The sequence below is a fragment of the Spea bombifrons genome, chromosome 2, assembly GCF_027358695.1.
Source record: "Spea bombifrons isolate aSpeBom1 chromosome 2, aSpeBom1.2.pri, whole genome shotgun sequence".
Classification (NCBI taxonomy): domain Eukaryota; kingdom Metazoa; phylum Chordata; class Amphibia; order Anura; family Pelobatidae; genus Spea; species Spea bombifrons.
In genome coordinates, this window is record NC_071088.1 from 98,072,290 (window position 1) to 98,084,895 (window position 12,606).

Below are 12,606 nucleotides of genomic sequence, written 5' to 3' on the forward strand. Positions count from 1 at the left end.
CCGATACATTGATCTATTATTGACCACACCATCGATAACTATCAATAAAAAAAACTATATAAATTATCTGAAAAGCTCAGCTAGAAATACTCAAAATGTATTCAGTGGATATGGTCTCCGCGATTGGTTTGGTTTGCAAACTTACTGGGGTTGACCATATAGGTAACTTCATAGATATGCATTGTTGAAATCTACTCATTTATACGTATTCTCCTCTACTGTTTCAGTTCCAAACTTAACTATTTAAGACTCTTGATCGAATCTATGATCCTCCTGACCCAGCTTTCCCCTCTGCCTCTCCACAACCTCTTACCTGACATGAGCTGTCCTTTATTTCTACTTTAATTGTATCTTCACCTCCCTTAAGATGCTGGAGTATGAAACAATTATAAAACAGCGAAACAAGCATATAGTATGATATGCTATATTATTTTTTGTTTTGTTTCCACTATCAGTAAACTACATAGCTAATTTACGCAATAACTCTGCTGTGTGATATTTGAAGAAAGGCTTACATGCAAGTCTGCCAACTATTTGATAAATGCAGAACTTGCTAAAATAAACACATTGCTGTGTTTACCCTGGCCATGGGTAAAATATGTGACAACCCACGGGGAAGGAAAGATACAATTTCTTTCTTTTATTATTTTTGAGTAAGCCTGCCCTGAGGCTATTAAAAATAAAATCAGTGCACTATTATCATTAGAGATAAAACAGCATCAAAGCTTTCTGGAAAACACAGAGAACATTTTCAAGGACTTGATTCCTGGATCCTATAAAATTAATATGAGAGTGCCATCTAGTGGTCAGTTTGAAAACACGCAAAAGTTTTGACAATGTCAAAAAAAAAAAAAAAAAAAAAGGCTTAACAAAGCAATACCGATTAGTAATAATCACGAAAAAAAATAAGGAATGCTGATAAACCTTTTTACCAACTGCAGCATTGATTTTGAAAACAATTATGCAGTTACCAATTTCTCATAGTGAGAAAGAATAGCATTCCCTTACAAAATGACAAAGAAGGGAGCAGATGGTAGCCAATTCTGCTACTTCCTGTTTTAATTAAAGCAGATGTCTCACTGTTTTTTTTTGGTTTTGTGGTCTTTTTTTTATTATTATCTAGCCAGTCCGTCATAGTTAATGGGCTGGCTGGGAAGATCAGTGATCTCCCTTTTAACTGGCCCGTTGAGCAAAAGGGCGAATGGCTCCCTGTTATGTGGCAGAGAAGATACCTCTTCCTGAATATGCAGCCCTAGCCTGCCTACACCAGAGTATGTAGCTGGTCGCAGCCAGTTACCACCAGCACGGCTATAGCTTGTTTTTCATGTCACATATCTCTACGAAGTGGGGCATTAGCAACAGACACTAAAATGTACCTTGCTGAATCAATTGTACCAGGAGAATGGTTAGGTATATCAAGAACAAAAAAAATACTTAAACTTAAAACCTAGATATTCAATAGTTTTGAAAAGAATATACTTAATAGGAGAACCAATTAAAGTTAAATAAAAAAATGGAACTAACCTATAACATTTATATGAGTTAATGCAGCCTCTTTCCCCAGACTACTCACTTTGGCTTTCATTTTTGCCCATCAGTCTGCCTACATAGAAACATAGAATTTGATGGCAGATAAGAACCATCCAGCCCATCTAGTCTGCCCATTTTCTGACGTAAGGGATTCAAACCCCTTTCAACCCATGGTCTGGTCCTATAGCGAGGATAGTTTTATGCCTACACCATGCCTGTTTAAGCTCCCTCACTGTATTAGCCTCTAGCTTTTCTGCTGAGAGACTGTTTCATTTGTCTACTACCCTCTCAGTAAAGCAGAACTTCCTTACATTACCTCTAAGCCTTTCTAACTTGCAAACCAATTACTAATTGTCTAGCCCTCTTCTGATCTCTCTCCAATGTGTCAATCTTCTGGAGATGGGGTCTCCAGAGCTGAGGCCTGACCAGAGATCTATAAAGTGGCATAATCACCTCCCTCTTCCTGCTACTAATGCCTCTCGCTATACAACCCAGCACCCTGGTTGCTTTGTCCTCCTCTTTTGCATTGTCTGCTTACCTTTAAGTCATCAGAAATAATTACTTATAAGTCCCTCTCTTCCATTGATGCTGATGGAAAAGTGCCCCCAATGCTATATTCTGCCTTCTGCAGCTGCCACACTCGTCATTCTTCAAATGTAGTCATTTGCTATTTGACTTGTTCCATTTGGAAGGTGTACCCTGTTGCAAATGCCTTACTGAAATCTAGATATGCGATATCAACAGCTTCTGTGTGGTCTATTATCTTGGTTACAAAGTAAAAAAAAAAAAGTTAGATGGGATCTTCCTGTAATAAACCCATCATACAAAGCATTTATTTTCAGATATGTAAGAATACTTTCAGCATGGTTTCCATCGGACATAAGGCTTATTGGTCTGTAGTTGGCTCTGAGTATTCTCTGCTACCTTTTTTTGTGCAGTGGTAGCACAGTTGCCAACTTCCAGTCTTCTGTAACTACTCCTGCCAATAGTCACCGATTAAATAAGTCTGCTAGCAGTTTTGCCAGGACATGTCAAAGCTCTTTTAAGAACTTTGGGTGTATCCCATTGGGTCCAATAAATGTTTCTATTTTTACATTGCAGAGTTACACATCTGTTTTACAAGTCACCCTATTTCTCTTTGTGAAGAAGGATCCCTCACCTCCATCTTCATCGGCTAGCTCTTTACTATGAGACTGACACGCCACTGGGCCGGATGTTAGTCACCAGGCCACGATATAAACCATGACACTAGCTTGCCAGGACGTGGGCAACAACCACTGGTAAAGTGGTGTTTCAGAATGAAAAAATATCCTTTTAGGTTAATCAAAGGAAGACTGCACCTTTAATTATGTTTTATATGCTATTCACAAATGAGGAAAGAAAATGGAGCAAGATGTGTACCTCATCAGCAGAGGCTGTGGGACACAAGACAAGAGTTTAATTAACGTTAATGCATTCTCCTGGTATGCTTTCTAAATAATAATAAAACGTTTAGCAATTCTCCCCCTACAGCTACAGATACTAACAGAAATTAGGAGCTTTGCAAACATATTTTTGTCTACAAAATACACAATACAAAAAAATGTGTTATGACCAAACTAGGAGAGCCCTGTTGGGAACACAAAACAAAATTGAAAGCTATATTTCACATACTTTGAAGTTATGCAAAAGAAGTATTTTTTTTTACATAAATACAATAAACCATGGTCCATGGCCAATCGCTATCAAGCTGAACATGGATACACATGGAAAGTGTATGCTACAGAGGTTAACAATTACTGTAGATGAATTGCACGGCTGTAAAGAATGTAGAGATGGTTGAGTTCCTAGAATCCATTTCTTGATAAAAACGGTGTTGGCAGTACTCTATGTTATTTATTTAGTTTTATAAAAATGTTTATGTATTCTGTTAATATACTTGCATCACACATCAGTGTCAGCTCACAAACCAATGGGATAATCAGAGGCATTATAAAGAAGAGTGCCATGTTTATTCATAAAATAGAATTCCTAAATGAAGGAATTTAACACCAATAAAATATTTTAAGACAACAAACCTGACAGGTATTGTATAACATCTACTGAACACTACAACCTATTTTCTATGTTAGTGTCCCTCTATTATTTATTGTTGGCCCATGAAAGGGTTCCTACATGGGCTGTATACCTTAATCATAAAATGAAAAAGTATTTACAAGTCAGCATTCCTAACTTTTAGCTTTTTTTAAGCATGTGAAAACTTCAGCAGAGAACTCATCCCAGGTTTGGTTATTTTTTTGGCAGGCGCTCTAACTTCATAAACACTCTGAAGTAGTTTACAAAAATGTAGTTAAGTTCAGAGTAGACCTCATATAGGGCTAAAGCGTAATAAAATAACTGCATATGGTTCTCCCCATGATGGCACATTTAATAAACATGTCACTTAATTACATTGACTTTACTGAGCAGTGGTTTATAAAGTGAATTAATTGTTGTCTCATGGCATTCATTGTCTGGCTGGTTTTGAAAAGAATATACAAGAGTATATTGCTTCAGCTTTTATTGGTGACGTTTACTAAGCCATGTGCTGCATGTCAATATTCACAACGTACATGTTCCCACCCAACTTCTCACACACACACTTTGAGTCTTTGTATTACATAATATTCTAATAATTAAAAAAAAAAAAAACTACTGCTATGCATCAACACTCAAAGGATTAATAATTAGCAATTATAACTAAAGAATCCACACGTACAAAAATGTTAAGCAAACTGGAAGCAAACCCTTATCAAAACGGTGTATTTGCTTTAGCCTTATGTCATTAAGAAAGCACCACCAGGTTTTTTTAGCATGTGAATCAACATATTCCCAATAAGTCTCCGAAATAGAGGAGACTGAAGTCAACCGCAACCTGGAATGCCAGCTAAAAAGGTAACGGTACTGAGGTATATAAAGACAGGCCCAAAGCTGTTCCTCATCTGGTGGTGTGGCAAAGCTCAGGGACCGGCCTAGCTGACTGTGGGGGCAGAGTTATTTGTACATTGCCCCAGTAAGGCTTAAAGGGGATAGAGAGTGGGCAGAAGGTGGAATTGACTACTCCCTGCCCAGATATTGAACATACTAACTGTAGGCCTTGGGGAAGCAGCACGGCATGTAACGGTTCTGGATGAAGCCGAGAAGGCGCCCAGCTCTTCCACCACCTCACACACACTCCTAGCTGACAGTTTACGCACTTTTGTTCTTACATAATTACATCCTTTAATGTTTTTGACAAATCAGCATTGAATTTTCTAAAATGTACTTTAGAAACACTTGAAAAATGTACACGTTGAATATGTATATAATACTGTATGTAGTCACCTGCCCTTTTAATACTTTTTTGACTAGCAATATCACAAAATAAGATTGTAAGACATCTTATTTTTCATCAGGCTCCACGAAGAATTATTGTGTGTGAAATTACAGCACAGTATAAAAATATTTGTCTCATTTCCATATTTACATGAAACAGAGATATCACGTATTAATGTATGCACTGAAACCAATGCCTTAAATTAATGTAGATCCTTCTAAGACGTGGGACGAAGTACTGAGGCACTGCCATTGGGCGGGTGGTGTGTCAACACAGGCCCCTTTAACTTCATATTAGGCGCCGGGGACGGGAGCAGGCGGCCCGGGTGCCGCTTTCAATCCCGCTCACAGCCGCTCAGCGGCTGTTTTGAAGGTTGATCTGCTGGCCCTGCCTATCACTATGTCTTATTTTCGGGGTATGGCTTATATTGCGCAAATGCTTAGGAATTACGGCTTATTTTATGGCTAGGTTTTATTTTTGGGGAAACACGGTAAGCCTGCCACAACAACAAATAACAACGTTAATAATTTTGTAATATAGTTTGTGTGTTATTTTAACCCCTTTAGAACAGGGCTATTTTACATGACAGACCCAGTGTCATTTTGTTTTTCATGTATTTTATGTATGTCTGCTGTAATTTTTTTTTTTTTTTTACACATACATTGCCACGTGGCTTTAAACTTCACGTACAGAATATGTGCAACTACAACACAATATCTCCCCCGGGTACAGCGATTGCCCACGTGGGTAAGTTTAAGAATGTTTTATGGAAGCCAAAGGGTCAAGACAGAAACATGCACAGTTCAGTTTTCAATTGTGGAATTTTCAGAGCAGTTGAACAGTTTAGCAGCCATCAATTCAAATTTTGGGGCATTGTGTTTTTGGTGTTTTCACCCCTACATTGCAGAGCTGATTTTGTATTTCTTGGCCAAATAATTGCAGAATATATTTCATTCCTTAAGTTAGTTAAACTGTCCCCAATTCAGAGTGACAAAAATAAAGGCAGCAGACAAATGATTAATTTGCAGGAATTCAATATTTTAGAAGTAGCCGAGACATGGCGTGACATTTTCTTAGAGTTAAGAATATATAAGCTCTTCGTAATTATGCTGCTGGAATGTCATCTGTATTGAGTTATGCCCACCTGGGTTCATGTTGTGATCAGCAATGTGGACAGATTACTGGAACTGTAAAAACATTGCTTTCTTTGTAATTGACATGTAAACTGTTTGAAGTTCCTCATTAAGCCTTTTAAACAAACCAGGTGCAGATGTGTAGATCTTAAAAGTACAGTATATGGGAAAATTAGGTCATCCAAAAAAACTTGGTCTAAAAGTTATCTAATATAAAATGCAGGAACTGTTAAAATGTGATGTCTAGAAACCAAAAACTTCACTTTCTGCTTTCCTTTTTATGCCTCATTTCCCTCTTGAACCTCCCTAAGATATCACATTCAGGAAAAACAGGAAACTTTATCTAATAAAACTGCAAGATACAGTAGAAGCAAAGTCACAAAGATGACTCTATGCAAATATGCAGGGCTGGACTGGGAACGAAAAGCAGTCCTGAATATATCCTGACACCAGACCCATTTTATCGCATGTTCTAGCTCTTGTGCCCACACCAACACCCCTTATACACATAGTTACATAGTTACATAGGCTGAAAAAAGACATGCGTCCATCAAGTTCAGCCTTTCCTATATCTGTTAATTTGTTGCTGTTTGATCCAAAAGAAGGCAAAAAACCCCGGCTTCGCTCTTTCCAATTTTGTACTAACCAGGGAAGAAAATTCCTTCTTGACCCCAAAATGGCAGTCAGATTTCTCCTTGGATCAATAAGCTGTTTCCCCATAATTAAAGATTATATCCCCGAATATTACGTTTTTCCAGGTATCCATCCAGTTGCAGTTTAAACGTCTGTACAGACTCTGATAAAACTACCTCTGCAGGCAGAGAATTCCACATCCTTATTGTCCTTACTGTAAAAAACCCTTTCCTCTGCTTTAGTCTAAATCTCCTTGCATCTGAGTGACACTATTTCCCATCCAAATAGTTATAAATCATTCTTTTAAGAATGTTATTAAAAGCTTAACGTTCTAATATGCGATCATGGAAAAAAACCAACGACTTCATGGAACATCAGGAGAAGAAAAAAGTACACAACGCTACACAGCAGTTCCTGGTGCAGGGGAACTGCCATTCACCCCTTACATGCCAGAAGACTCATGAGATCGCTTGATCAAGCAAGACTTCCAAGTGCTGACGTTAGACCGACCAGCAACATCTGATGCCCAGTTCTTGTTTGCACTTACCTCTCTGATGCCAGTTAACCCAGATGGAACCTTAGGCAAGAAACTTATTTTCTTAATAAGTTCTAATTTTAATTTACCGTATTTGCTCGATTATAAGACGAGGTTTTTTTCAGAGCAAATCTGGGTCGTCTTATAATCAGACCTCAAATCTGACTATGAGACGACAAAGATCCAGATCCCCCGCAGCTGCAGGGGACCTGGATCCTCCTGTCCCGTACCCCCCCCCCGCCACACTTACCGGTGCTTCCGAGTCCCATGTCATTCAGCCAGGGCAGCGTGTGGATGTCTACGCTGGAACCAGGGACTTAGTTAGGGTGGAGAGAATTATGAACACTTCCAAATACGAGCAATTTTGGCACAAAACCTTCAGGCGTCCATTAGGAAGCTGAAGACAAAGTTCACCTTTCAGCACAACAACGACCCAAAACACACATCCAAATCCACAAAAGCATGGCTTCACCAGAAGAAGATTAACATTTTGGAATGGTCCAGATGATGCCAGAGGAGGCCCCTGCAGGCGACAAATAGACTCACTCACATGGCCCTTTAACTCCTGATGGCGCAACTTTTTTGGCGCCGGACCTTTAACCCTTGGAGTGGGGAGACCAGTGGTCTCTCCCGGCCCAGTTGCAGCACCAGGATTTTAAGTCTGTATGAGCGACTTTATTGGTTGCCACCAGGGGGCTCGTCTGCCAACCAATGAAGTACAGGTGCACTTCATTGGTTGATGGCAGAGGAGGCTTCTGCCAGCGACCAATAGAGTTGCTTGTACAGACATTTCAAATCCTGGCGCCGAAGTCCTGCGTAGTGCGTACCACGTTAACCCCGTATTAACCCCTTCTACAAAAAACGGCAAAAACGAACACGAAGAATGTACACGAATATTCGCCCGAACCGAACACAGAAACGGGCGAATATTTGTGAAATACGTCGATTTTCCCCCCCCACGAAGACGAACACGAAGAGTTGGCCGGCACCCAAGTCTACCAGGAAGCACCCATGGAGGCCCCTACCTTGCTGCTAACGTCTGCTAAGGATCTGTTGCTAACGTCTTGTCACCAGACACCACAGCACATCATCAGAGGTCTAGTGGAGTCCATGCCTCAATGGGTCAAGGCTGTTTTGGCAGCAAAAGGGGGACCTACACAATATTAGGCAGGTGGTCATGTTATGGATGATTAGTGGCCATGCTTTGAGACACTTGAATGTTCATTTGGCATTCCGTTAGAGATCATTGGCCTGGTGTATGCTGAAATTTCTCAGAAGTTATCTTTTTTTTTTTTAACTGGACAGAAGCAGGTATGGATTGGGGATAAAAATATGGTACTTTAAAGCCAGAGACATTAAATGTGTCAGCCTTGCATTACCTGCATAGGCTATTACATTGAGCAGCCATGGAAGACAAATGAGGCACATGCCCATTGGCATTTGCAAAGTGTGATTAATGGGAGTGGAGTCCCTTTTATGGGTTTTTCACCATCCATGATTCCTTCCATTTTAACAAGATACCCATGCTTAGCTGTTGAGAAGCATTTACGCAGCATGATACCTCCACCTCCATTATCCACTTAAGGGATAGTGTGTTTTGAGGGATGTAAGGTTGGTGCCACACGTAGAATTTTCGGCACATACATACAACACAGCTAGGGCACTCTCCAGCTTTTTGGCAATCTCCAGCTGTGCTTTTAGAAGCTAATTTTAGAGAATACTTTCCTACCCTCTTATCACGCAGGCTGGTGTTATGCAGAGTTCTTGATATAGTGGACTGTTGCACCGTTAATCCACTCCCCACCAATGAACTCTGTAGCTCGTTTTGTTCAGTTTAAGTTTCACTGTGGTACATCATGCAATTGTTTTAGTTCTGCGTTTTGAGAGACAGACATTTTTTCTACCTAACAATTGATCCAACTGTTGGATATGCAAACTTGATATTATTTTGAAGCCTTTTCCTGGGATATTATATTTTATAATATAAAAAAAACTTAAAAAAAAAAAAAACTTCTGCAAAATGTTCCTTTCATTTCCATTCAACTGTGTGGTTTTTTTTATCCTGGAAACTTTAATGGCACACATAGGGAGCTAATGTTAAGGTGCTTGTGTCCTTACTAGATCAATTTCTGATATCCGTGTAAAAAGCAAGTTTCCTGAGCAGAAAGGTCAAATACCTAAGAGTAATTTTCTTTATATATATATATATATATATATATATATATATATATATATATATATAATACAGAATAAATGTAGTAATATGAGAAAACCAGTAAAGTCTGAATACTTTTAAAAAGCACTATATACATCAGATATATGTTTTACTTTGTCTTGGTTGAGAAAGAAATATGGCCGGGAAGAAATATATTAAAAATAAACTGTTTTACTGATTCATTCTGCCAGATTAATATATAAGATTAATGTTTCATTTATCCAAATTTACCCATAGAAAATACATACAAAGTCAAGCATGGCCAATTTATTTCATGAAAAAAGGTCAAATAACCTATTGGGGCATCACTCCAGGAAAAGGTGAACGTTAATAAATAAGAAACACTATTCCATGGGCGATCGGCTCACAGCTTCTTATATTTATACTCGGTCTGATTTTTCTTTTCTTATTTTCCTCACCTCTAGTGTCACAAAATTACAACATGAAATTGAAGGCACTACAAAACAATCCCAGGGACCTATTATAAACTATAATCTAGCACTATTACATGATTCCCATAGTGGATCTTCCACTTATCCACCCTTAAGTTACTACTGGATACCTTCCTGGCATGTAGATGTGTTTAGAAAGCTTAGCGCTGATCCGTATCATGCTGAGAGACTCCCAAGCAGGCTTAGCTATACTTCCCGGAGCATGCAAATTAAAAGACCTGAGCTTTCGCCTCTAGGTTACGTGCTACGATTCTCCCGACCTTATTCCGTGCAGAATGCATTTCATGCAATAATGACAGTGTAGAATTTTAAAACAAGGACACCTAAATTACATTTTTTTTTATTAGTGAAAAAAAATGATGTTTTTTGTGTGAAGCTTTTTATATGTATACCTGTTATACGTATAAAGCTATTCTATTTAAAATACACGTGAACGCCTGTATTCTTGATTAGGTATCTAAATACACACACGCATATTTATACACCATATAAAATAAATGTATTGGGCGACATACCGAGCCTGCAACTAATGCCACAACGAGGTGATATAGCAGGGAAGGTTTTTGCCAATCTATATGGGACTAAAACTTTTGTAGAGATTTTATGTAATACCTTGTTGCTATTGCAAACAATCGTTTTCCCTTTCTTTATCTGCAAGCTGAGGCACCCCTTTCTTTCCCGCTGGACCATGTTTGATGATGTGTTGGGTTTTGCCAACTTCTGGAGTAAGGTATAGTACTGGAAAATGGCCCTTTTTTATTAGAAGTAAACACCATGAGAGGGAGGAAACCTCTGCCTTAACCACCTGTCTCTTGGGACAATTAATGCCGTACAGGACAGGTGACAGGAGAGTTGCGTTTCAGTTCCTTCACTTCATGATACATTATAAAGGCCACATCAAGCGAGCTTCAGCTGCAGAAAGAGCTCGTCTGACACTGTATAACGTATGGGTAAATCAGAGATTTCTTTAGTCTCCTCCCCCATTAAATTATTCATTATACAGGACAAGCTTAGCTGCGCAGGCTGTATACACATGCCAGCGTTAGCTCCTCTTTATGAATGATGAAGCTATGAGTTTTAAATTACGTCTACCTTTAATGAACAGTAGATTAGGATAATAACTATAATGCATATAATATATATATATATATATATATAAAAATAATATTCAAGGTCAGCTCAGCCTAGGGCATGCCCTTCATGATAAATAACCACAGCACCAGAAACCTTCAACTCACACCAAACTATATGAATGAGCGTCAGGGACCTGAAACGTGACGCCTGACTCCGTGCGACAGGTGCAACAAAAACGTCACAAACTGTGTAACCTGAAACAAGATAGACTCCGTTTTAATAGCAGCTCTTTTAACTGACCCGGTCCGACCACAGTCACAAGTTTCACTCGTTATACAAATACGTTGCTGTGACCAGCTCACTGACAAACACTACACGCACTCGGCTTCTACGCTAACACAGCCCCGCAGAATAGCAGTCGGCTACCGGGCCAACCAAGTGCGTCACTTCCGCTGTAAGTACTGGAAACACGCATCATCTACTTACGGAGTCACCTTCCTGCCACTCAGCCACAGACGCTGCAGCAACGCCATCTTCCGCCAGCCACACTGAGAGCCACTAGGAGAAGGGGGCGGGGTAAACAGAGCGCGGCCTCTAATTGGCGGGATCAGGGGTCACTAACACTTCTTCCTGTGGCGTTTTGGCACAAACTTTATAAAGCCTTCAAAGCAGCTATAAACTGCGCACATTGGGTTGTTTGATGAATGTGTGTGATGGGGTATAAAATAATTACTAAATATATGCTTATTACATATCATGTAATAAACATATATACATATATGAAAATATATATTATAATATTACATATCATTGAATAAACGTGTGTGTGTGCTCTTTAAAACACCACCGACAACACCAGAAATACTAATGGCCAATTCAAACATCCTTCTGAGGTATTCGCATTGTTAGAAAGGTTACTGGGTAGACACATATCAGGCAGCTATTGCCAAACTCCCTCCATGATGGCCCTTTATGTGAGAAAATGTTCAGTGGGGATGAGCTCATCACCGTTATGACATCACTAAACGTCTCAATAATGAAACTGGGAATATTACCACTTGAATGCCATATGCTATATTGGTAGATGAAACATATCGAACAATTGTGCACAGTATTGGATGTACGCTCTTGGCACTGCGAATGCTCCAGACCAACGCACTGCTAAAAATTTGGCTTTGATAGAGATGATCACACTTGCTGATGATTAATTAATCAAGGGCATTTGGTTAGCAGCACCTGTCTACTACTTAATTCCTATGGAAGCAGCAAGGGTGTACTTAGCTTTTCACACATGGCTTCTTCATTTTGGCTCCATTTTTGTTGAATAAATCATGACACGTAATATGTCATGAGTTGTTGCTCACCTGAGGTTGTATTGACCTAACATAGACCGGCAAAGGTACAGATAATTATGTTTTGATATGTAAAACTATAAAATTCAAAGAGGGTGTACCTTTTCACACAACTGTATAGTTCTGAGGTCTTCAAATGTACTTCATGTAGGATGGCCCACTTAAGGTATCATGAACTTATTTCTCCAATATCATAAGTTTAATGACACAAGGGAATTCCTGGCAACACTACAATTTCACATATGTTTATGTATATATCTGTGGGTCAAACACATCTGCAAAATGCCTCCATGCATTCCGCCACATATATGCAAGAAGAACATTCATGTTCTACTGGCTTACACAATC

The 12,606-nt window shown here is 39.2% G+C and overlaps 1 protein-coding gene across 1 annotated transcript in view; it reads right to left on the reverse strand.

The window, feature by feature from the left end:
* Positions 1–11,490, reverse strand: part of CLYBL (citramalyl-CoA lyase) — a 120,180-nt gene extending 108,690 nt beyond the window's left edge. The window contains exon 1 of the mRNA XM_053455328.1: positions 11,393–11,490. Coding sequence (XP_053311303.1) covers positions 11,393–11,439 — 47 coding nt within the window. The 5' untranslated portion in view covers positions 11,440–11,490. The remainder of the gene's footprint in view (positions 1–11,392) is intronic.
* Positions 11,491–12,606: the final 1,116 nt, after the last annotated feature.